The sequence below is a fragment of the Corvus kubaryi genome, unplaced genomic scaffold (genome assembly GCF_017639235.1).
Source record: "Corvus kubaryi isolate FWS band 111438036 unplaced genomic scaffold, C.kubaryi_AGA036_p1.0 138, whole genome shotgun sequence".
Lineage (NCBI taxonomy): Eukaryota > Metazoa > Chordata > Aves > Passeriformes > Corvidae > Corvus > Corvus kubaryi.
In genome coordinates, this window is record NW_024580672.1 from 15,435,047 (window position 1) to 15,459,847 (window position 24,801).

General features: G+C 43.2%; 2 protein-coding genes across 6 annotated transcripts in view; one reads left to right on the forward strand and one right to left on the reverse strand.

The window, feature by feature from the left end:
* Window positions 1–743: 743 nt before the first annotated feature.
* Window positions 744–24,413, forward strand: HABP2 (hyaluronan binding protein 2). 4 transcript variants are annotated; one of them, XM_042019343.1, is made up of 15 exons: window positions 744–907; window positions 9,112–9,148; window positions 13,058–13,204; window positions 14,074–14,202; window positions 15,281–15,388; window positions 15,790–15,906; window positions 16,222–16,341; window positions 16,970–17,141; window positions 17,573–17,661; window positions 17,775–18,006; window positions 18,878–19,020; window positions 19,362–19,496; window positions 20,990–21,135; window positions 22,024–22,224; window positions 23,825–24,413. In XM_042019343.1, exons 3-14 carry the CDS (start codon window positions 13,120–13,122, stop codon window positions 22,198–22,200), a joined length of 1,653 nt encoding a protein of 550 aa, XP_041875277.1. In that variant the 5' UTR covers window positions 744–907; window positions 9,112–9,148; window positions 13,058–13,119; the 3' UTR covers window positions 22,201–22,224; window positions 23,825–24,413. The 4 variants fall into 4 exon arrangements, with proteins under 4 accessions (XP_041875277.1, XP_041875276.1, XP_041875275.1 ...); XM_042019344.1 differs by lacking the exon at window positions 13,058–13,204 and adding an exon at window positions 6,150–8,671 and having other exon boundaries at window positions 745–907; XM_042019342.1 differs by lacking the exon at window positions 13,058–13,204 and having other exon boundaries at window positions 23,796–24,413.
* The window catches only part of LOC121660203 (nebulin related anchoring protein), a 47,852-nt gene continuing 46,519 nt past the window's right edge, over window positions 23,469–24,801 (reverse strand). For both annotated transcript variants that reach the window (XM_042019340.1, XM_042019339.1), the window contains one exon: window positions 23,469–23,884. In XM_042019340.1, coding sequence (XP_041875274.1) covers window positions 23,783–23,884 — 102 coding nt within the window. In that variant the 3' untranslated portion in view covers window positions 23,469–23,782. The remainder of the gene's footprint in view (window positions 23,885–24,801) is intronic.

Below are 24,801 nucleotides of genomic sequence, written 5' to 3' on the forward strand. Positions count from 1 at the left end.
AAGTGCTCACAACTGTCTCTTTCACCACAAAATTCACATTCAGGATGGGAAATTATGAAGCCCTTGGGATTTCACTGTTTTCTTCCTCATATTTCAGCATATGGACACTATTTCTATCACGTCCTTCCTTTTCAGGTTCTAAACTGTCTTGGAGAAAGAATGGTCACTTCATTTGTTTCTGTAACATGTAGTACAAACAATTTCTGATCAGCAAGAGTTTGTCAGCATTTCCGCAATAGAGGGTTGTTTATCTTGCAGTAATACTCTGATTTCCTGCGTTGCTACTGTTGTTACAAATGCTTCAGCCTCAGGAGAATAGAGGTTTTCAAGAATTTAAAATTCTGTTAAAAAAAAAATGAATCCCGATTCTCACATTAGTGGACAAAAGCTTGAGAACATGAACTCTGTTTCATGTCTGAAATTTAGAAAATAATAAAAAACCCACACTTTGATATTTTTAAAAATCATATGTTATGTAACTAGATCTCAGTAATTTTCAGGTGGGAGAGAGGTAAGTATGCTTCATACTTTTTTTCCAATTGATAATAATAGTCAAAAGATATTTCTAATACAAGGTCAATGCTTGTTTTTATTGTTAATTTATACTTTGATACTTACTGATTTGGAACATTTGCCAGTGGTCAATGCAGTGATTATCTGGATAGGATGCATTTATTTGATCAGGGCAATCTGTTGAACATTAAACAATATTTGAAGCGTGGTTAATTATTTGCACTGAATTAGCTTGGCCTCGAAAGATTGTGGCTTGTCTGAAAAAACATAGGCAAGAAGAAAAAGCTAATTTCAAGAAAAAGCTAATTTCAAGAAAAAGATGAGAATGGTTAGCAGTGCTTTGATCCTTCAAGTTCTTCCACTGGTTATTCTCCTAGGGACCACATGTTTGTGCGTGAGTATGTTTTTATCCTCCTTTTCTTTCCATGTGCCAGCTCTGCTGTATCTGCATTTCAGGCCACTGAGGTGACCAAGTTAATGCAGCATAAGAGAGAAGCCCAATGGTTTTTTTGGAGCAGACATCTACAGTGTCAAGGAATGGCTCTTCTGGGTACACTCAGTGGTCGCCTCACTCCCAGTGGTCTGTGGTGGGGAGCATAGTCCCTCTTCTAGCCCTGGGCACTAAGAAATGTCCCAGAACACCAGGTTGCAGCATGGGCAGCTCATCTTAAAATCATAGAATGTTTTGGGTTGGAAGGCACCTTAAAGATCATCATGTCCCAACCCCCTTGCCATGGGCAGGGACATCTTCCACTAGACCAAGTTGCTCAGAGCTCCATCCAATCTGGCCTTGAATGTTTCTATGGATGGGGCGTCCACCATCTCCCTGGGCAACCTGTGCCAGTGACTCACCACCCTCACCGTAAATAGTTTCTTCCTTATTTCCAGTCTTCATTCTGAAGGGACTAAATACTGGATTAAACAGGTAGGCACTGCCTTGGGACTTTTGCAAACTCTTCTGTAAAAGATAAAATTCCCCCAGCCACGTTTTGAATGACTTAATTATCGTTGTTGCTAACATGGGAAGAAGGTTAATGGCAAAATATTCAACACAGCTAGGGGTGACCAGAGCTCTGCCATGGTAGAGCTTGATATACTTTCCTACATCTATTCATCTCCTCTTTAAAGAAGATTGGAAGAATGACTTGTAATCAAAAGAAAGTTAAAAGTCAGTTTAAAAAAAAATTCTTTTGTTCTTCCAAGCAATCAAGTAGATTTTCTCGTGAAGGAATCTGAGGTTCTTTAAAACATCTGCTTTCTTAGTGACATTTCCTATGTGTGCAGGTTCATATTTACTGAAATGCGTTTCAAAAATTCAGATGTTGATGTGTTTAAATTTAATTCTTCGGGAAAAATATATAGTGAGGGGGTTTAATGGGGCATAGATATTTTTAAGAAGTCTGGAATTTGAGATCAGTGATTTTTACAACTCAATGGAGTAATGATTAATTAGCGTATCACCAGGACCAATGTCACACTTGTTCCAGTAGTACATGTAGCCTCTTACTGAGGGGATCAGCTCTAGGATACTTCAATGCCAGTTTTACAGACTTTGTGGGAACGCCACCTCATACAAATAAGCTCCTAACGAATTTGGCAGTGTTAATTCATGCTCAGTGAGGAAGATGTGGGACCAGTCTTAGACAACATGAAGTCTTGCCCAGATTTTTTTCTAACTAGTCCTAAGTGTTAGATTGATTCAATACCTTTGGCAGTCCTAATCTGATGTTGCTTTAAAAATTGCAATGGAAAATGTAGACTATATGTCTCCCCGCCCCTGAAAATTCATTAACATTGCTAAAATGCAAAAGCAATTCTGCTGTCATTGAAAAGCAGCACGACAGAATATTCAGCAGGCTAGTTTTTAATAAAACATGCTTTTTCTTCATAATTACTATAACAAGGTTTTCTGGCTTAGCACTTGGCATGGATCCTAGAAAAAAAAAAGAGGGGAATGAGTTGCCATGATGTGACCATTGCATGACAAACAAGTTATGAGAGGATATTTTTGTCTTAATGATTTGTCCTGAAGAAAAAGTTGCACTAAAATAGTTTGAATGAAAAAATAATAGATGATGCACTTTGCTGAAACCACAGAAAACACCCTTAAATTCCTATTTTCAACCTTTTCTAGAACTATCTTCATCATTTTTATTTGAATCTGGTTTTAGAAGTTTTTATAAGTAATAAGTTGATTAACAAACATTATTGGTGAAATATAGCAGAAGTCAAAAATGGGTTTAAGCAGTAGTTCGTGCTCAGTCAGTCACAATGGAACAAGAAAATACTTGGACATTCATGGATCTGGCAGGTTTGGAGCAGAACCCTAAGGCAAAAATTTTCATTCAGTTCTTTCATACTACCTGAAGAGAAACTGATGCCATCTGCATGAATCCAAACTATTTCCATAAAAAGCAAAAAGCTGCATGGTGAGGTCAGAATTTGATCCTTTACTTTAGCATGTATGGTGCAACTGCACCAAAGACTGTCTTCAGACATGGCAGGAGTTCTCGGGTTCGGGGTTTTTTCCCCCTGCTTTTCATTTCACTTCTGCTCAGCAAGATATTGTAGTAGCAATGTGCCTGCCATCAAGACATTTTATTGTTAAGTATTCCTTAATTAGCCGAAGAGAAAGCCAAAGAACTCTGCTGCAACCGAGCTGTGTATCCTCACTTACCCAGACTTGTTCTGAAGCAAACTTCCTGGAATACACTCAGATTTAAATGGTATGCTTGAGTTGGGCTAGAGAATTCTGGAACAGGACAATACAAAGTTGGATCCCACAACACTCCAGTGCTGCCCCTGCCTGTACACCAGGCTGCAGCTCCCAATTAACAGTGCTCTAAAGTGATTCAGCACATGTTCGCAGGGAAAAAAAGTTATTTTTAAATCTACAGGTGTTCAGATCAGTCCTTTTCCTTGTATCAAATTTGCCTGCAAACTCAACTTCCCTGGCAGCAGGGAGGAAGATTTGCAAGGGTCAGACTAGAAGAGGTGGCTCTTCACTGAATATTTCAGCACTTCAAAAAATTGATATCCTCTTAGTTGTGGTGGAAAGTATTTCAAAATCACTAGCCTTGCCCAATCCAATAATCAAGTGCACTTAGTAGTGGAAAGGGAAGGATAAAAGTATCACATTAAGATCAAACAATTGCAAAAATGAGCCGCCCCTTATCATAAGGGCCTATCTCCCTCTTGGCACACAGCAAGTAGGATGCTGTTGGCAGCAGTACGTGTCTTTCCTTGCCTCAGGTGCTTGGAGACCAACATTTTAGGATGTTCTAAAGTCAACTCTGTCTGACATCTTTTTCTAATGCCCAACAGATCCATTCCTGTAGCAAACTCCCACTTCTGCTCCCCTCGCCCTCACTCCAGGGCTTCATCATGCACACAAGGGTTTCACGCTCCACTGTGTTGCAAACCAATCACTGCAGAGAGAAGTGAATGCTGCCAAGCCCGCCTGGATTTGTGGTCCATCAGGTGTAATACCCTTCTGCAATGCTCGCCTAAATTTGCCTGATGCAGCACGAAAGCAACAAAGCCCTGGGAGTGCCCCCAGCTAATTTTGCACCGTGGTCTCAGAGAGGGAAGCATTGCTTGCTGACCCCTGAAGGCAATCAGCTTATGCCCTGCAGCGTGCAGGTTGATATCCTGTGTAACTAAAGGGACTTAATGACTTTGCATAAGCTTTAAGTCTAGCAGTATAACCTGCATTCCCAGCACTGGCTGTAGGAGTGTTTCATAGCACAGGCACTTGTGGTAGTGTGACTAGCTGGCTCCTGCAGCCCCCTGAAACACATTTTGTAGCTTCCCCTTGCTGTGGCATTCAAGGCTGACCCTATTTTCCACCTGGGAGCACAAGCACACCTCATCCACCAGTGAGCAGCTTTAAAAACACCCAGCTGCTACCAGGCTGCATCTTACAGTGCAGAGATTAATTTGGAAATTTTGATTTCTTGGAAAACAGGAGCAGGTAACTCCTGAGCAGAGAACCAAGCCGATTTCAGCAGCACATCTGAAGGATCTTGCTTTTTCCCTGGATCCCTTTAGGTTTTGTATCAGGTGCTACCATGGGAAAGGTTCACTAAGAAATAATCGGCAAAATAATGATTTTAAATGTGAACTTCTCTGGGTTCTCTGGGACTGGTCGACCAGGACCACAACATTTACTCTGATGCTCAAATTGCAGTTCAGTGTGGAGGCAGGAGATGTCTTGTTAGTAGAGAAGTGAAGAACTCAGAGGTTTTGGTGGAATCCTTTCAGAGAATGGTTTCCCAGGCTAAAATCACAACATGTGTTGCATGTGTGCTACAGATGATAATATGCCCTGCTTTCATTATACTGCAACCATGGCCTTGGCTGAGAAATACAATGTCATTGCTGGAAAAGCCACTTTCCCTTGAAGTTCAAAGACTGTCACGACCCAAGATGGTTGCAGGCAAAAATCTGGCCGATTGTAAGAGCATCAGAACTGTCAATTCCCTCCTCCTTTGGCAAGCAGCCCAGACAAAGGTTCCTACTGAGAGCTGTCAGCAGGATCAAGGGGTTCACTACGAGAAGGCAGTAGCTGTGTCTGCCCTCATGGCTCCTTCATGGCTCGTGTCACTTGTGGATGGAAGTTGATCAAATATCCATCTTCATTCTCCAGTTCAACCCCATCCCACCTTCTTGGCTGCAAAGCTGTGACTGCACAGATGAACAAATGAAAGCGTAATCTTTGTTTTTCTGCTGTGGAGGCCACTTTGTGACAAGTTGCAGGAGAATTTGCAGGACTTAATGCAATTAAGTGACTAAGCCAATTCCTAGCAGTGCAGTTTAATACTGGAATTCCTGTAGTGCTTTGTTGCAGTGTGTGTGTATGTACAGAGCTAGTTTTCATCTCTCTTGCTACTCTGTCATGCAAGCTTGAGTAATTACAATGTTTTCTCTGGAAGTCTGTTTTGCACTCATGTGAATTCACAGCATAACCCTGGGCTGTCACCTTTTTGCTCTCTTTCTCCACCTGCTTTTGTGTTTTAGTGATTCATTTTTTGTTGTAATAAGGGGTAGCAATGTACCCAAGACACAATAAACAGTTCAATTGCAGAATGCCCTTGGCAGCTGTAAATAATTTCCCTTGGATTTGGGGTCAAATCTTCCTGGGTTTATGCAGAAAGAATTGCTAGAGATTAACTGGACATTTTTGTCTGAGAAAGAGCCGCAGGATTCCATCCTGAGATGAGGAAAGTTCATGGTTCTGTCATTTCTGTTTGAAATCTATTACATTTCATTAGTCTCTCTTTCTTAAGGAGTTGAAATGGAAAAATTGAGTGTATCATGTATCTGCAATGTTTAATATTAGTACACAATCTATTCAGCAAAATTTTGAAGGTTCTTTGGAGGAATGAAGCTAAAGTTTTAGTGAAGTGCTAATCATTACAGTGACAAAAGACAACAAAGGTCAGGTAAAATTAGGATATTTTGAATTTCACAATTTTTTTCTAGGAGCCCTATAAATGTAGTTGGCTCCATAGCCAGCAGTGCACTGGTACCCGTATAAAATGTCCCTCCTAGCTTTTTTTTTTTTTTTTTTAGGGTTCCTTTTTTATGAGCCTAAAGTAATAAAATTTAAAATTGCTTTCTGCAAATTCTTCCAGCTTTGTCCCTCATCACTGCAGATCGGCTATGAACAGAATCCAGCGATTTTATTCCCTCTTGACAGAGCACACAAAGTATCGGTGTGGAGCTGCAGCAAGGAGATTGTTTGGTGAAACCAGCCCCATAGTCTAATTTCTTCTCCCCCCGCCCCCGTTCCTTTTGTTCGAATCCTGCTCCTCGTTGGGCTCAGTGTTGCACCTCGTCGGAAGGACAAGATCCTCCTCTGCTGGCCACGAGCAATACGGCACCGCAGGCAGGAGGCCCTGCCTTCACTGCCCCTGCCTGCACTCCCTCCTGCAGCCGCCTCCCGGACCCCCACCCTGTGCACCCCTCCTGACAGCCTCCTTCTGCATCCCATATCCAACATCCTGCATCCCATATCCAACATCCTGCATCCCACATCCTGCATCCCACATCCTCTCCTGGAGTGGAGGAAGGGGAGAGCTCCAGCAGACAGGAGGGAAGGAGTGAGCTCTTCCTCCTCCTCTGCTGCACACCACCATGGCAAGCTTCACACCATGAATCCAGATGGTAAAATTTGGCCCTGTGCTGGCTAGCAGGGGAGAAAATGCTTCAAAACCAGTGTGGTCTGGTGAGTGGTCCAGTGGACCTCAGGAGGGAGGAGAAAACTCTCCATGCTGAGAAGTCAGCTCTGCCAGAGGTTTTGTCTCCTGTAGCTCTGCTGCTGCAGCTTGTGACAGGCTCACAGGGAGGGAAAGCCTCAGTACAAAATGAGATACAGGAGCCTTACAGTAAAGACTGTGTTTAACTCCTGGACTCTCCGTGCTGGGTGCTCCAGAAGCTTTTGTTCCCAGTAACATTTATACTGTGGCAGCAGACAGAGGCTTTCATCCAAAAGCAGCAATCAAAATCTGGGACTCAGTCACCAGCCACCAAGCCTGTGCCGGCTCTGAAGGATGATAGTGTAAACCTGCACTGTCGAGGGCACCAGTTCATTGCCAGAGGGAGTTTAGGGTACCTGCCCTTTTGTGGTCAGTTCTGCCTGTGCTTGGACAGAGGGACAGGTGGATAAGCTGGAAAAGAATGTAGCGTAGTGCAATGTTACGTCTCTCATCTTTCCTATTTTCGTGGGGTGTGAACATTGTGAGAATGTCCTCTCCACCCTACAGCTGGGGAAACTGAGGCACAGAACAGCTTGGTGCACCTCGCTCAGCCTGGGCTGAAGCCCTCCAGCATTCCCTGAGGTGCCAAGGGCTGCCCCAAGTGCAGGGGCAAACTCACTAAGACAAACATTTCCGACCCAAACCCTTTCCACCCCACAAGGCAAAGAGCACAACAGGGCAGCACAGAGAGCTGGAGAGGGACATGAAATGTTTCTTGCATCATACTGCTCCCAATGCTGCTTCCTTGTTCTTTGTTTCATCTGTTCCTCCAAAAGAAAGAAGTACACTTGCAGGGTTTGTTTTGGTCTGTGTTTATGGATGAACGCTACCACTAATTGTAAATGGAGCAATTAGACCTTTGCTTTATACAGTCTCCATTGGGGTCTGGCAAAGGATCTGAAGAAAGCTGTACCTGCACTCAGGAAACATATACACCAAGGACAGGGCTTTTACAGCCTTCTCATTTACCATCATCTCCACACTGATTCTGGAGGGGCAATTGTGTGAGGATGTGTGTCCTTCCAGCTGCAAAGGATTTAGTTCTCTGTGTGTGTGGCTCACTCAAATGCACCTGGGAAGGAGCTCTGCTGAGTGGTTCAGGGGATATTGCTCTCATTAATGTCAGTGGGGAAGGGGAGAGCTGGAGTGTCTGTTCTCCCTGGCTCAAACACAAGAGGGACGCAAACGTGCCTGAAGCAAAAACTCATTTATATATTCCAGATAATATTCACAAACGTGAATCCTGAGCTTTTTTATTTTGTCCTGTTTCTTATTCATTGCTTCTGATTCACTTGTTCTTAGTCGCAACCAGTGTTATCTGAGAATGTCTTTCTTCTATAAACAATGTGTGACTAAACAGGGCATATATTTACAGTTAATTGTATCTGTAGCAATGCATACATAGATGCACATAATAATTGTGTGTGTATGTGTGCTGTCCTTACCATGTATGTTAAATTGTTTGGAAATACATTTTATTCCCTAAAATCATGTGAGGGATGAAGAACAGCTGCTTCAAATCTCCTTTACACCCACCCTTATCATGTGTATCCTCACTGAAGGCAGGTAATCCTGTCTGCAGCTGGGATTTAGAGCAAGAGGGAAAGCAAACGGAAATTGTCACGCTGGGGATGTGTCCTGGTGTAGAGTCAGTGCCTTTCCTTTCAGACAAACCTCACTCACACTCTTCAAAGGCTGAGAACTGTTTTCCATCTTCTTCTGTTCCCTTTTTTTTTTTGGCCCTTGATCATAAGCCAAACAGGAAAGGTTGGAGCCCCACATTGCAGGTGGGACACACGGCATTTCCTCACAGAAAGTGCCGGAAATATTCTCCTGTATCCAGACATTGTTGACAGCCTTCCAGCTCAGGGGTCCAGATCCCACTGGGTGCACTGGAGGTAAGGACCTGGGCCATGCTGCACTGCCCAACATACACTCTGCCGTGCCCGGGCAACTCCCAGCCTCCGGCTTTGGTAGCCAGCTGGAGTGTGGCCTCTGTCAGCATCTCAGAGAAGCTTGACAAGTAGCCAATGTGCCATCACCTCATAAGCAAAGAGACAATTTAACTCGTTCAGGTCAGGTTTGCTCCAAATCAGACCAGCCCAGCAGCTTAGGCTGTATGCTTGGAAAAGGCAGACCTCTTCCACAGACTGTTGACTTTTTGTTACTCTTTTCAAAGAGCTCTTGAAATCTAGGCCAGTTAGCTCCAAAGTGGGTAACAGCCTTATCTGGATGTCTGGCACTAGGGGCAAACAGAATCTTTGTACTGTAAGCAAAGCCCTGCGCTGGCTTTTGTTTTTTCAGAAACTGACTCTCTGACCTTTATTATCTCATGCAGGCTTCCCATTTTTCCTTCTGGGCCAACATGATGGAAGGTAAGTGGTTTCACTTTCTTCATCTTAGCTTCTGCCTGCCACAAAACTGAAAGTCTGGCAACCTGGTTCATCAAGACCCTTCACTAGTCCCCAGTGCTGAATTATATTAACTTCATGCAGAGCCTTGCTTAAAAGAAGGTCTATCATCAAGTAAAAAGTCTGTTTGACTTCGGACAAATAATATGGTGAGTGCTTTCAGACCTCCACAGGGGCTGTACATCATCGTATCCCAGCCAGGAGTGTGTCTGGCACACTGGAGCCAAACCAGAAGTACAGCAGCAGTACCAATGTGCAGCTGATCACAGGGTTCTCCTGGACCACACCTGGAACTCTCAGTTCCGTCCCAAGCCAGGACTTTTCTGTCACTCTCTGCCTTCATGTGCTTTGGGGACCTATGGGTGATGCAGTGGGCCATGGTCTGGAGGAGAGGTCATGGTCCTGGGCTGCAAACCTCACAGAAGGATAAGCAAAGAGCCTAGAAGGGGATGAAAACTGGAGGTCAAATAAATGAAAGCTGACTTTCCCTTGCAGCATGCAACTAACTGTGGAACTTATTTCTGCAAGGTTTTGCCCCAAGCGCAAGAAGGTTCAAAAACAAGCCCATGCAAGTAAAAAATCATTAAAGGCTGCATCGCATTAAGATGTTGATAAGGGAAAAGCTGTGATGAATATTGTGTGAGGATGTGTAGGATGTGTGAGGATTTGTATATCCTTTCACAGCCTACATGGTCCAAGTAGAAGATTATGGTTTTATTGAATAATTTAGTATTTTTGCAGGTAAGCCCTGTTCTTTCTTTTCTTGATTTCAATGGCTCCTAGATTTGAGTTTCTAATGCATAGCTAATGAAATAATACAATAATTTTGCTCATTTTCCTGCAAAAAAATAGGGTGGGTTTTAGTATGCACTCATTATTCATCTGCATTTCTGTTCATTTCAGTGGAATTTCAGCTTTCAGGTCAAACCAGAAATCTTGGCACTCATACAGCACCAGCCAAATCAATGTTGCTGTTCCAACAACATGTGTGTAGAAAACAAATTTCCAAATAATTTTTGTGTCTGAGCTCAGTATTCGGGTTCTGCAAATATTTGGCCACAGCCATGCACTTGATTCAGGGTTTGCACACCTGTTTACACAGCCTTGTGCAAACCGGTTGATCTGCCTTTTGATGGTAGAGTATCCCTTTCACAATTTTTTAATTCATTCCGTGCCTTGTGGTGTATGGTCCTTCCGTCTGTCCTTCTACTCTCCTACTCCCCATCCCCCTGCAAGTCTCCACTCCTTCACCATCACGGTCCCCCTTCGCCCCACATCCATCCCTCTGAGGGAAAAAATGCTGCAAAACTGCTTTTAAGTAACAGCCACAAAACTATTTGAAAGGCTTTCTGGCTTTGTTGTTAGCCAGTCTCCCTTCTTTCTGAAGCTGCAGATACTCCCAGCCACAGCCCGCTTGGAAGGGAGGAAATACTGTGAGGTCTCATCTCTGCAGAAGTAAATGGGGAATATCTCATTATTTAAAATACAGTCAGGATTTCAGCCTCATAAAAATAACACTACAATAATCTCAGAGCTGGGGACAAAAAGTATTTAGGGGGGTGGTAGGAAAACTCATCCTGCTTAAATTAGGCCAGATTTCAGTCAGTCTCCAGAGGTTCAGAGAGCTTGAATAAATGCTGGGTACTTTCTGGCGCTCTTGATGTGTGTTGGCAATAGGCTTTAACTCTGCACATCACTCATCTTGACAACTGCAGTCCAACAAAGTTACCTCGCAATTCAGGTCACCCGATGGCATCCTAATGCATCACTTTCCCACTTGGAACATTAGTCATCACTTGATCCAGGGAAGGTTTTGAAAACAGTGTGACTGTCGGCATTGGGATATCTGTTCTCTCTGTAACAGAGAGCCCGTGTAAGCTAATGAACAAGGGGATATTGATCAGAAATCCATTGCTTGATTGACAGCTCTTGGCAATGTGAAAAACTGCAGATGAAAGCTTGTGCAGTTTAAAAGATCACCCAGACCTCAAAGCTGATTTGAAGCTTTAAAAGTCAATCTCTGTCTATCAATTATGGGGGGATTTTTTGTACTACACAGAGGAAAGTTATTCTTTGAAAATTTGCATGCAGGATGTCTAATTTAATTTCATGTAATAGTCACATTTCAGTGACAAATGTCAGATCACTGCTTTTTTTAAGCATGTTAAGGTTTTCCAGCACTTACAAAGAACGAACACTCTGATTTAGTAATATGTTTAAATCAACCAGTGTATCAGATTTTGTGCTTTAATTATGTGCTCAGATTTAAAAAAGTGTTGTTTTTGCTTTACTACACCTATGGCTTGTTATGAATAATTTAAAAAATTGGAATGGGAGCACTTCTTAAATAAGAGATGTGGAAGGCAAACTGTTATTTAGTGTCAAAGCAGTGATAAATAAGAAGACACCTTTTATTTTGGTATCATATGCCCCAGCCAGGGTTTTCTGGTCTTTGTTTTCCACTGTTTCATGCAGCTGGAGATGACATGGACTAGCTGGGAGATGGGAAACATCACCCATGTGACCTGTAGGAGCTATGTCTGTTTCTCAGTTTTACAAAGAGGGATGGCAATGGGGAAAGCAGGGACACTACTCATTTCTCAGATCTGCTGCACTCTTACATCACCTTGCCTGGTCTCCTGGACAGTAACCTCAGCTTCCTGACTCCCATATCCACATGGGGGCCTGGGTACCCAAAAGGGCTTGCTGATGTTTTCTGAGCCCTTTCCATATGCGCCCTTAACTCCATGCTTTGGCCATTAAATTTCTTGAAATGGTAATTGCCAGCCTTTAAGGGGGTTGGTCAGTGTTGCCTGCTTTACGTCAGCCCTGGCTACTTGCTCTCTTTGAGGGCTGCTGGGTGCCAAACTGGCTTCAGGTGTGCAACAGCCTGTCCCAAAATTGCCCCATCAGTGCACGTGGTGCTCCCCAGCCACTCAGAGCTGCCAGAAGCACGTCCTGCAAAACATGAATTACATCTCGGCCAACTTGTTTACAGAAGAGATGCACTTAGAAATAGTTCATAACATATCAAGTAATTACATAGGTGTTATTAATAAATGATTAATCTGTGGCTGAGAAATCATGCCAAACAAAAATCAAGTGACAGTAGCTTCATTTCTTAACAACTCACACTAAGCAGTTGGTTTAAAAACCAGGGTAGATGATTCTACAACAGCTTAGCTATTTGTGCTCATTCGGGGCACTTATTTTTCCTCTGTTGATTCAGCAGAGTCCTCACCAGCCTCTGTAAAGCACGCTGGCATGTTTGCAGTCTGCCTTTGCAGCCGTCAGTCCCCTATTCATCCTTCATAACTTTTAGCAGGTATATTTTTTCCATAAAAAGGGATACCCCATCCTTCAGAAAGCATCTGCAGAATAAAAGCCAACGTGCCCCTCTAAGATTCTGAAAATAAACAGGGGATACAAAATCAGACTACTTCAGACAGTTCCTTCAACCTCAAGTCATTTGCAAAATCTCCTCTCCAACAAAGTGAACTTGGAGGCTGCATTTCAGGCAAAACTTCCTTTTTGTTTTTCTACCTTAACTACATCACATTAAATTTAATTTTGTACAGTGTAGACAATGTCCTTATCTTTCAGCAAGATCCTTCTGTTCCCCAGCAAGGCATACACTTCTGCAACACTTGCACATAGTCGAGATTCGGCTCCTGTGGAAATAATGAGCTGAGGAAAAGGAGTCTTGACTTGACATAGCAATAAATGAGGTGAAACTTTCCTCTATTTTTTTTTTTTGTGAGAAATGAGAGTTGGCATGTAGGAAAAAAAAAAAGAAGAAAAAAGACGGTTCTATTTTAATATGAAATATAAAACACCCATTGTACAAACGTGGAATTTCTTTCTTTTTTTCAGAAGCAAAGAAAGAATAAAGATAAAGGCTGCAAGCGAATGAATGAGGAGAGAAAACTAAGATAATGCAGTCGATAATCAGTTCAAGGCAGAGCATTATCCATGGGGCCATCGGTCCAGCCCTAGGGGAGAGCTTTTTAAAATGTCTCTGTACGTAGCTTAGCTTTGCTCATTACCATAGCTTGTCTTTGAAACACTGCAGTGGCTTCCACTGGCAAGAGCTGTACCTGTGCAAGGAGCCGCCAGCCCACTTTAATCAAACAACCCCCCCAGTGTGGCTGGCGAAGCCGCGGGTCGCCGCGGGCCCCGTGAGGACACTGGCTCCTGTAGGCCACGGGCTGGCAGAGGCAGGGCTGGGCTCCTCAGCACGTGTCTGCAGTGCCGGGCTCTCACTCCTCGAAGGCTCTTTGTGGGTGAGAAGTCACGCAGACCTGCAGGTGCGTCAGGCCCTCTGTCCCCTGATTGCCCTCGAGATGGGACTCTGTGCTCCCACACACAGCAGGGCCCCTGAGCTGGGGAGGGCCCTGCCTCATTCTGCAACAGCAGTGGTGATGGTCAGCAAAGCAGTTGGACAAAGAAAACCTCTTCTTCTCATAGGAAACTGAATCTCTTTTTGTCACTGTGCTGGTACCTGCCTCAGCGTCTGCCCCGGCTGTGGTGCCACACGGGGATTTGCCTGGATAGCCCTGGCCTGCATCCCCTCTGGGGCATCCTGACTGTTACCACAGGAGATGGCTGGGCAGCCAGAGCCCCAGTGCCCTTCAGGAGCATCCTCGAGGGCAGCGCTGGGGCCAGCTGTGCTCAGGGTGGCCATGCTGGGCACTAGGTGAGCTCTGCCTATGCCAAGGAGGAGCTGAACAACACCTTTGGTCCTCAAGATGGTCTCTAAACCCACTGACATCCCAAATGAGCGAAAGGAAAAAGGACTGTCCATCTCAGGGATTAACTTCTTTCATAAGTTTTCTTGTTCCAGTTTTAATTCCTCTGTTCTTTCACTCTCTTCTCACCCCTCCCTGCAGATGAGGCTGATGACTACGAGAACTACTACGACTACACAGAACCAGATCAGGACACCAACCTCCAGCAGGAGCCCTGGGAAGAAATTAGCTGGTTTGAGACATCTTTAGGTGACAGCTTTGACATGAAAGGTACCTCTCAGGGGTGGGCAGGGAAGGAAGGGGTAAAATCCCAACCCTGTGCTTGAAGCGTGAGCATGGCAGGCCTGGCTGCCAGCCTGCTCTCGAAATGCCTGCATCAAAGGGATGAGTTAGGAGGATCGTTTGCAGTGTTCTTCTTTGTATTTCTCTTGTAAGGATCCTGTGTTTTATCTCCAGGTTTCACAGGATGGATTCTGATCATGCAGAACATTTCTGATTGCTACTACAAAAAAGCATAGGCTTATTTGTCTATAGACACTGAAAGATGTAATTGCTGTTTTCATGGAATATATGTTCTGTATTTATGCTAGGAATCAAATGTAGAGCAGGTTTCTTTTTTTCTTCTTCTTCTTCTTTTATCAGTTGCAGGGGTTTTATTTCCTTTTCTTTTTTTGTTTTGCTGAACTTCAGGAAAACAGGAATGGATCCTTGAGATTGCTCAGGGGACTCAAAAAGAGAGGCAAGGAAGTTGCCTGTAACATTCCCCAAGTTATTCCCTGGTACAAAACAAGCAGAGCTGACTTTTGTCTGTCTCCAATACCAATTGCTCCTGGCAGCCTGGTCTGCAGTGGAGATGTTGAGCGCAGTGTAAAGAGCAGCACACAAGTGACTTTCATCAGGTGCCAGCTCCCTTGAGGCAACAGCCACCCAGGGGTATGGTAGTAGTCTAATGGATGGCTGTTCCAAGGGAGATTTAATGTTATGTTCCAAACAGGACAATGCCAAATCCACATCGCCCCAGACTAAGTGCATGAAGGCAGACAGCCAGAAGCAATGCCACAGAGGCAAATCTACCTCCAATCAAAGGAAGGGACTTGCCCCATTACAGCTCTGTAATAGACAGGGCAAAGGGAGTAGCGCAGCCCCAGACCCAAAGCCATGAGCCACTGCAGCTTGGAAAGAACTGCAGCAACTCGAACCACTCCTGTGGCTGCTGAGCTGATGCATAAGCACAGCAATTGTTACACAGGGTGCTGTGCCTGCTGACTCCTGCAGCCACAAAATGCAAGAAGAAAAAGCAGGTGATGAAGGTTGAGAGGCTGAAAGATCTCCATCCTTACCTCTGCAGATGCATGCTTCTCCAACCCCTGCAAGAATGGTGGTACATGTGAAGCCAAAGGAAGAGACTTCAGCTGTCACTGCCCTGAGCCATACGGTGGGACTACATGTGAAAAAGGTAATTGCTCTCTTGCTAATTTACACTCCTTATTTTTGCAACTTATAAAACCACAGGTTGCTGAGCTGAGTGTTCTGACAGCCCACAGCAGTCATGTCCATAGTTCTTAGGATCTCATCCAGGCCAAAGCCTGTCTAAATAGCATCGAGTAAAATAGACCTCAGGAGTGCAGGGAGTGCTCCTCTATGCTCTGCAAGGGGCGCAGTGGGGAGCTGTTCACTGGTACCACAGATTTTTTGCCACAGATACTGTGAATGAGAAGTGAGATCCCAAGTCCACACCTGCCAAATGAAAGCTTCCTTGAAGTCAAGAGAAGCCATCTTCCCCTGATCCCTGCAAGAGAGCAGCTCTTGTGCACACACAAATGCTGATGATGTGCTTTGTGTCCCTGTTTTCCACAGTGGAGGACATGTGTCTGGAGAAGAACTGCAACCATGGTGACTGCCTGATTATATTAACTCCACCTTATTTTAAGTGCAGCTGCAAGCCTCCCTACAAGAGACCCTCCTGCCAATATGGTGAGCACAAATTGTGGGGGGGACAGCACCATGGCTGGTCTGCAGTGGGAAATCACCCACTGCAGAGGGTGATCCTGCCCTAGTCATGCTGCAGCTCCCATCCACGGCCCCGGCCAGTGATGAATTATGCTTGATTTGAGGGGTGGTGGTTCAGTCACTGGTAAAACCCCCAGAGATACGCATTTCTCAAGATTTTGTGAGAACTCAAAGCCAACAGTCTGAGGGGGAGCTCTCTCCAGTTTCCACTGGGCATGCGAGTGGCTGTATAGTGTTCAGCACATTGACAAGACGGTTCTGTGTTTTCCACATTGACAGCATCCAAACAGTGCAGTCCAAACCCTTGCAAAAATGGAGGTATCTGCAGACGGAACAGATACAGGTCAAAATTCACCTGCAAGTGCCCTGAACCTTTCAGAGGGAGATTCTGCGAGATCGGTACGTCACAGTCCCAGGACAGAGGTAGGGGTGAACCTCCAGACAGCCAGGGGCTGGCTTCCGCCTGCAGCCACACTAACTGATGCTACTTCTGTAGCATCCTGTGGTGACTTCCTGTCACTGCTCCAAGAGCCTGACTACACTGGGGCACCAGCCCCTTTGGAGAGAGGGTCAGAGGAAGAGGCTGACTTCTGCAGCCAGTGCTGGCAAAGGGGCTTGAAACAGTTGCCATCAGGGTGTTTTCTAAGTGTGCTTTGGCAAGGTCCCACTGGTGTATATAGTGAGTGAGCACACATTTCCCAGAGGTCACATGTCACAAAGGGAAGAAGTGTCGAGTTTTCCTTAAACACTCAAAATCTGATGTAGTGAAGATGCCTGTTCAGTTGCCTGTGACTCCCCAGGCTGAGGGGAGTGGCCTTTGAAGTCAATCAAGCTAGAAGGTGGACATATGTTGGGACATTATTCTAATTTCTGGCCTGTGTACAATAAGGAACATAATTACTTGGCCCAGCAGGTTCTTCTGATCCTCCATAAAATGAATGTAGGACAAAGAACGGAAGGAAGAGGAACCACTTTGAGCAAGGAGCAACACCAAAATCATTTTTATATGAGCATTGTCTTTCTACAGGACCTGATGATTGTTATGAAGAGGACTCCTCTACATACAGAGGAACAGTGAACCAAGCAGAAAATGGCAGGACCTGCCTGCACTGGAATTCCCACCATCTCTTGGACCACCCTTTTAATGCTTTTATGGAGGATGCTGACTCATACGGCATTGGTGAACACAACTTCTGCAGGTAATATTTTGAAGAAGCATTTGTAGAGGTCTGTATAAAAGAGATCCCTGAGGACAAACTGCTCACAAATTTGAGAAACTGGTGGTGTTAAGATCTCACATCTTTCTAGATACCGCCTGCCCATAAAACATCAGAATATTAGAGATGCCTTCTCTAACCATGCTGATGTGAGGCTTCCAGAAGCTGCCCTCTATTTTTGAATCAGTCCCACATTTCTCTTGTGGCTAAGATAGGTATGGGAATAGTAATAAGGCAGTATTGTATGGCTCGCTCAGGCCTCTTCTTTGTCAAATCTTATGAAGTATTATCTCTGGAAGTTCATCTCCCATATGGGAGCATGAGGCTGCTACTTAAGAATCCTCAGCTCCTTCACTGGTTTCATGGAGATGTCCCCATTCCCAATGACTGATTCTCTCAACTGTTCCCCTCAGGAATCCTGATGAGGATGAAAAACCTTGGTGCTACATCAGAAAAAATAAGAAAGTAGATTGGGAATACTGCAATGTTTCACCCTGCTCAGGTAAAGAATTAGAAGAGAGTGATTTGGCAGCAGGTGGTCTAGAGCAGCAGGTTGCTTAACTCTTCCAGTCTGATGATATCTCTGCATTATACATCTGCTGTCTTCCAATGCAGCTGAAGAGACCCCAACAGAACCCCCAACAGACCCCCCTGAAATATTCCAAACCTGTGGACAACCAGAAGTTCGTAGAACACGCAAGAGGATCTATGGTGGATCCAAGGCTACACCTGGACAACATCCCTGGATGGCATCTCTGCAGAGACAGACTCCAGATGGGAATGAACATTTCTGTGGTGGAGTGCTAATTAAATCATGCTGGGTTCTTACTGCTGCACACTGCCTTGAGTAGGTGCAAGTCTTATGATTAGGGTAGATAAATGTATAAAAATCAGGATGGTTAGTAAAGGCAGTTTGGTATCCAAATTATCTGCAATCAAAATGATTGCTGGGAGTCAAACTGAAAGGAAAACATATGTAAAAAGAAAATGGACACATACATAAAAATGTTTATATACTTGAAAATGGTGCTTGCTGGAATAAAAAACTTAGGCCCCACTCAAATAAAATGAGCTAAAGAAGTTCTGTAGAGGGAAAAAGGAGGAAAGTAACAAGATTTTGTGAAGTACAAAAGAAGAACGATGAAAAACTCAGGGGATATTGGGATGCCATAAGCAACATCACGTATTACATCAGAATTAAGTTCTTTGAAACAGTCAAAATATGCACTTAGCTTTAATTTTTTTCTGTGTCAACTAGCATAGAATATTACACTTCCTCCAACATCTGTATTGAATTAGTTGGAAGCCACCACCCTAGGAAACAGGTAAATTACACACTGGAAATCATTCCAACACAGATGATTTTAAATATGCTCAGACAACGGCAAGCAACTGTACTCCCATGGCTACATGAGCTGCCACTCGTCATCACTGCCACAGGAACAGATCATGTGCACACTGTTACTCTGCCCTAAAATGCAGAGAAAATCACATACATGCAGCTTTAAATCACTTTATATCATGATTGCAACAATTTAAGAGCACATGTATTTTCCACCACTGCTTTCCTATCTAAGCGTTCCTATAATGATTTTAGGAAATCTTCTGGATGGGCTTTACAACAGGAAGGAATATCTTGACTTCTTCATACTAAAAGTGCAGGTTTTCACTGCCACCGATAGAAAATGTCTGTATATAAATGACTTTTTTTTTTCCAGAAACCCAGAAACAAAGATCCAAGTAGCCCTTGGAAAGCAAAACCTCAAGACGAAAGAGAATCATGAGCAAGTATTTGATGCAGTGCAAATAATTTTACATGGAGAATACAGAGAGAAGGGTGGTGTCCTGTACAATGATATTGGTAAATCCTTTATTTGATACTCACGTGGCTCACCTCCAACCTTTGCCTCTCTCCCAATTGACTAAAGTCAATGTAAAATTCTCATTGAGACTATGCTCTGGAAATAATCAGGCCAAATTGTGATCTGGACCCATTTGAATCTTTGGGATGTAACTTGTGATGGGCAGGCAGAAGTCACTGCACAGGAGGAGACAAACAATGGGAACAGGTCCAGCACAGGGGGGCAAATGGAATGTTGGGTTTATACAGCTTTGCATGGGGTTGTATCACACACTGGTAACAATGGTTAGGGATCAAAATTAGCTCCAAATACTTTTTGTTATTGTTTATCTCCTCTCCAGCACTACTTAAACTGCAGCCTGTTGACGGTTCCTGTGCAGTGGAAACAAAGTATGTGAAAACAGCATGTGTCCCTGACTTCTTCCTTCCTGTTGGGGCCTCCTGCTTCATTTCTGGATGGGGCGAGACAGAGACAGGTACTTGTGGGCTAACTGGATTTTGGTGGGTACTTCAGTGGCCAGGTGGGCTGGTACTTTCAGTAACAGTTGCCAGACCCAAATGAGGACTTAGGCACTAGTGAAACCAAGACATGGAATTCAAAAGTAAGATCAGCTAAAGCATGCCTTGCAAATTACTCTTTAGCCAGAAATCTCCAACTGCTTAATCAACCAAACCTTTCAGAGTTCTGATAAAATGCCTGATGCATTCTTTTGCCTGCCATCTGACTCTCTATGTCATGGTTTCATCTGAAGCCAGCAGCAGAAGCAAGGAAGTATCAAGAGAGGCTATTGTATATCTTGTGTGTTTCAAGACAGCTCCAAGAAAGACAGGAATTTTCACATGGTTTTCCAGCCCATTGGGTCAGATAAAGCTTTTCAGAAGCAGCATCTGGACCTTCAGATGTACTGAAAAATAAAAAAAATCCCAAGCTTTTCAAGTTCAACCAGCTCTATCCAAAAACCTTTCTTGCCCATGGTAAATCCTAAGGGGAGAAATTATTATGCTTAAAAAATGATAATGGCAATTTTCTGAAAAATGCATTTTCTTATGTTCTGATTGATGTGTTGCTGTAAAGCAGCAGAAGGAAAACGTGTCACTGAGGCTGCAGTAGGTGTCCTAGTGCTTTGTGGCTGATACAGCCTGATATGATACACAGGATGGAATTCTCCCTTCTGATTTAACTCCCTTTGAAGTCCACAAGAGAGGAGTCTGCTCATTTGATCAGAATGCACCAACAGAATCTAATGGACATTTTTTAAAGTTCCAAATAAGTCTCCCTTAAAAAGGGTAAAAGGGATTTTATGGGGTTTTTTTCCCCAACAAAGAATATCAAGTACCCTGTACGTGTTCAACCTAGATGTCTCCTTCTTTGAGCAGAGCCATTATTAGCATTTCAGGAAATCACTGAAGAAATGGAATATTTCCTGCAACTCAAGCAGAACCAAACTTATAAACCACCTTTAATTATCTACAGATGTAGTACTTTGAAACTCTGGCTATTGCCTTTAGATGTCAAGTTATGTCTTTAGATTTGCTGTAATTAATCATTGCCCTTAAATATTGTATGACTTTCAGTTTTCATCTGTTTCATTAGCTTGCATGTGAAAGCATCTAATAGTACCAGCCTGAGAAGTGCTGAGCAGCTCAAAGTCCCATGGGGACCTCTGGGAGCTGCACCTTGGAAAAGCAGGATTACACGGAGAGAGCTGATTGGAACCAAATTCTAAATACCTGACTCCACTTTTATTCAGGAAACAACTCAGTGTCCTGAGTGAAACTTCAGTCTCCAACTCACTGGAAACTTACCATTTCAGCCAGATAGTTATTTTCTTCCCAGGCTAGCACATGCATCCCCCCTGCTCTTCCCCCATCCCATTTATACAGCAAGCAAGATCATGTTTTGAATAAAAGACAACATGTAACAGGAATGGAGGAAGGTGACTCCACTTTTTTGGTGCACATCCCATAGATGAACAATCCCATCAGCTGTTAGATGCCAATGTCAAGCTGATTTCGCAGAGGAAATGCAATGAACCCAAACTACATGATAACAGACTGGATGATAGCATGCTTTGTGCAGGAAGGCTTCGGAAACCTGGAATCGATTCTTGTCAGGTCTGTTGCTTTTTTTGTATTTGAACACTAATTTTTTGTGTAAAGAGTCAGGCTGTGCAGAGCTCTGGCAGCATGCTGCATATGTATCTGTTCTCACATCAGTGTATTTCAACAGCCTTTCTGCAGTACACTTTGAGTTGTACATCCTTAGAGCTAATATTGCCACTGTCACCTACAGGCAGATCTATGGAATCAAGAGACCAGCCTGGAAAGCTTGGCTTCTGAGGCAGTTTGTCAAAATAACCTGAAAACTTGCTCTTTTTTTACCTCAGCTTTTTAATGGCCTCTACCTTGAGTGTCAATTCTAATCCGATTTTCACTATCAGAGCTAAGACTCGCAGGGAGTCAGTATTGATGTTTCTTTTCATTCCAGCTACCACAAATGTGAAACAGGTTCGTACTTATACCATTGAAAGGTAGGGAAGAGATTGAACAACACTTCCTAAGGTGCAAATTACCACTGTAGAGTGTATTTTGCAATAGAAATCAGAAATAAAACAAAAAAATGAGACCAACCAACTCAGAATAAGGCTATTTTGAGGAGTGTGAGACATCTTAAGTTTTCGTTTGTGCCAGGGATCACATCTCTATCTTTCTGAGTTCAGACTCTGAGTTCCTGCTACTTTCACGCCTGGGAAATTTCATGTGACCTTGTCAGATAGATGTCACAGACTGGAAAAAAATGAAAACATACATCCAAAATGTCTGATATCATTTGACCTGGTCACAGAACTGCAAGCCTACTCAGGGGCTAAGCAGCATCTGATGGTAGATGCCATAGGAAAAAACCACCATTGCAGCTTCAAAGTCTTGTGATGAGAGAGAACCATTCTGATTTTGGTTAATATTTTGCTTCATGCTTTGAACATGTGTTCTTTCCTTCATCAGGGAGACTCTGGAGGCCCACTGACTTGTGTAGAAAACGGTTCCTACTACGTATACGGCCTTGTGAGCTGGGGTGATGGGTGTGGGTTAAAAAACAAGCCAGGAGTTTATACCCAGGTGACAAAATTCGCCAGTTGGATTACAGCTGTAATTCAGTCTTCATTGAGATCACATTATTAGGAGAGAGATTTGGAATGACAAACGGTAAGATTGAGAGATTTACTATTTTCAGCAATTCTCCAAATGCCTCCTCTTTGATGAAAAATATTACTGATATTTTCTCACGGCCTACATGGGGCATGCTTCATCACCATCTTGAAAATAGCCTTTAGAATGTTAGTTAGAATGTCAGTGATAGTTTTTCTGTTGTGGGCTTTGAAATAAGCCCACATTTTGTAGCTAAACAGATCAGAAAGTAAAGCTACTCCATTTCTTCCCCAAAAAAATCAAAGGCACTGATATCAATGTTTCTAGACCTGCTTTTCAAGTCATGAACCTTTGCCAAGCTCAGGTGCTGCCAGACATTGCCTCTTCCCCTCATGCTCCTGTCAAAGGTGTGTTTTTTCTGCACTCATTGCACCCTGATACCTCAAAGTTATTGGTGTGTGCTCTTACAGCCAGTACCATTTTTCACATACTCAAGAATCACCATGTGGCTGAGTTTGCAAGATTGCAGCCATTGGAATTTCTTGAGGAGAGAGGATCAGGCAGGACAATTATTTTTTAAAACCACTTCTGTGGGTAAATAGCTACAAATTCCATTGGCTGTGCATTCCAGATTGAAAAACAAAAAAACACTTTAAGAATTATTAAAACACTATTAGAATTATTCACTTTATTCCTGATTAGAGGATAATTACTTGCTTACTCCAGATCTACAGTGGTTTGTACGTGCTTAACAATACCAGTGAGACCTAGTTAGTATTAAATGCCATTAAAAAATCTGTGTCTAAAGCCATTGCATAATCTGGGGCTTCTCATAAGATGTACATGTCAAATTGTGTAATTTTTGCCCAGTGATTCTGCACAGAAATTTGAAAAACAAGGAATTGGTATCAAATCAGGATATAAAGAATAGACTTGTTTGTGAAGAGTCAATTCCTTAAACTAGCAATGTCACTCTCAGTTGAATTCCAGGATTTACAACCTTCTCTAAGCAGCTACCTAATCTGTCAATAGCTACCCCTACTGCAAAGAGTAATCCTGATTTTTTACTTTGGAAGGTTTTAAAAAAGGCTGAAGAACTAATTGTGTTCTGAATACATTCTGATAGTCTAGAGCAGACGGCCTGACATCTGCTAGAAAACCTGTCTTTGGCTCATCAGTTATAATTTTGCTCCCACTGGCCTTTGACTCGTTCATCTCTTAAACCACTGAATCATACTTTTGTATTCTCTTAGGTCAATGGTGCCAATAATCCAGGAACTCCAAAAATTAAAAACATGGAATAAGAGTCACCTGATTTATTAATTACAAATTCTTTCATATTCTACCATTCGTGGTACAAAGCTGAGCCTGCCAGTCATCTAGTACTAATTTCATTTACAGCTTTAAATAAATAGCAGAATCTGTAATACATTCAGTGGTAAATCACAAAGTGTCCACACAAAATTAAAATTATCAGTTATAAATTGCAATGTTTTGGTTGCTTTTTAAAACAAAAATTCTTAAATGCCATCTATTGTGCTTCCCAGAAAACTGGAAAAGCTACAGGATTTGCAGGACAAGATGAAAATCTATTTGTGTTATGTCATGTTTCTGTTTACTTCTGATAGAGCTGCATTTGCCTTCTCTTGACTTGCAGAATTTCTGAAGCATCGGGGTTGACTCCGACTTGCTGAGATCCTTCTGTCGCCAACTGGTCCTGTAAAATCACACCCAAATAAATTGTGAAACCAGCCAGCGGACAGGAGAGGGTTTTAACTATTATTCTGTAACAATATTTTCATGCTCAAAATTACACAACTGGCAAAAAAAATGAGGAAAATCTAAATCACTGTTCTGCACTAAGCGTATTTCTGCAGTGGAGAAGTACAAAAAACGGACCTGTTCATGTAAGTTAGATACCTCACATACCAAAGGACTAAATGTGCTCAAGTCCTAGTTTCTATTTTGAACCCTAAACAAAAAGCAAACCAACAAACACCTGAGTTCCACATGGATTGCACACCTGTAGGTTTCCCTGGGACCATCAGATCACTCTCATACCTTTTACTTAAGAAGATATTGCCTGTAGTTCCCACTACATGCTTCACCCAACCATAGTTCTCACTTATTTCCTGAGTAACTTTTCATATGGGAATGTAAATCATGGATATGTACTGTTTCTTTTGGTCTGGATTATTGTTTGACTTCTTACCAAAGTTAACAATTAAATGATCAAAGTGTTTGAAGTGCAGTGCTTCTCTTTTATTGTAGCTGAATGCTTCCTAACTGTAAGGGCTGTGAGATTCCTGTTTGGACTTCTGCTCTCCTGTGCTAGGACACTGTAGGCTGGGAGTCATCCCTGTGGAGGCAGGCAGAAGGAAAGCCTGGAAGATCCCTGCTTGTAATATATTTAACCTTGGGCTGGACAGAGGCAGAGGAGGCTGGAGCACTGCCCCTTTGCACAAAGCCTCCCCCAGCACACATTATGCTGTTGGGAGCCTACACCAGCCTGTTGATACAGCTGCCAGTGGAGATTATATGGCAACACAGAATTACATGGCAACACGTGGTTCCTGCTGAAATTAGGAAAAGAGAACAGGAGTTGCACAGGGAGTCCCTTCCATCTCTGCTTCT

What these genes read in the sequence shown, in the direction of transcription:
- HABP2 (XM_042019342.1), top strand. Translation starts at nt 833, where the DNA reads ATGAGAATGGTTAGCAGTGCTTTGATCCTTCAAGTTCTTCCACTGGTT. An exon ending in CAATGTTTCACCCTGCTCAG is followed by an intron (nt 17,662 to 17,774) that starts GTAAAGAATTAG and finishes CTTCCAATGCAG; the next exon opens with CTGAAGAGACCCCAACAGAA. An exon ending in ATGGGGCGAGACAGAGACAG is followed by an intron (nt 19,497 to 20,989) that starts GTACTTGTGGGC and finishes CACATCCCATAG; the next exon opens with ATGAACAATCCCATCAGCTG.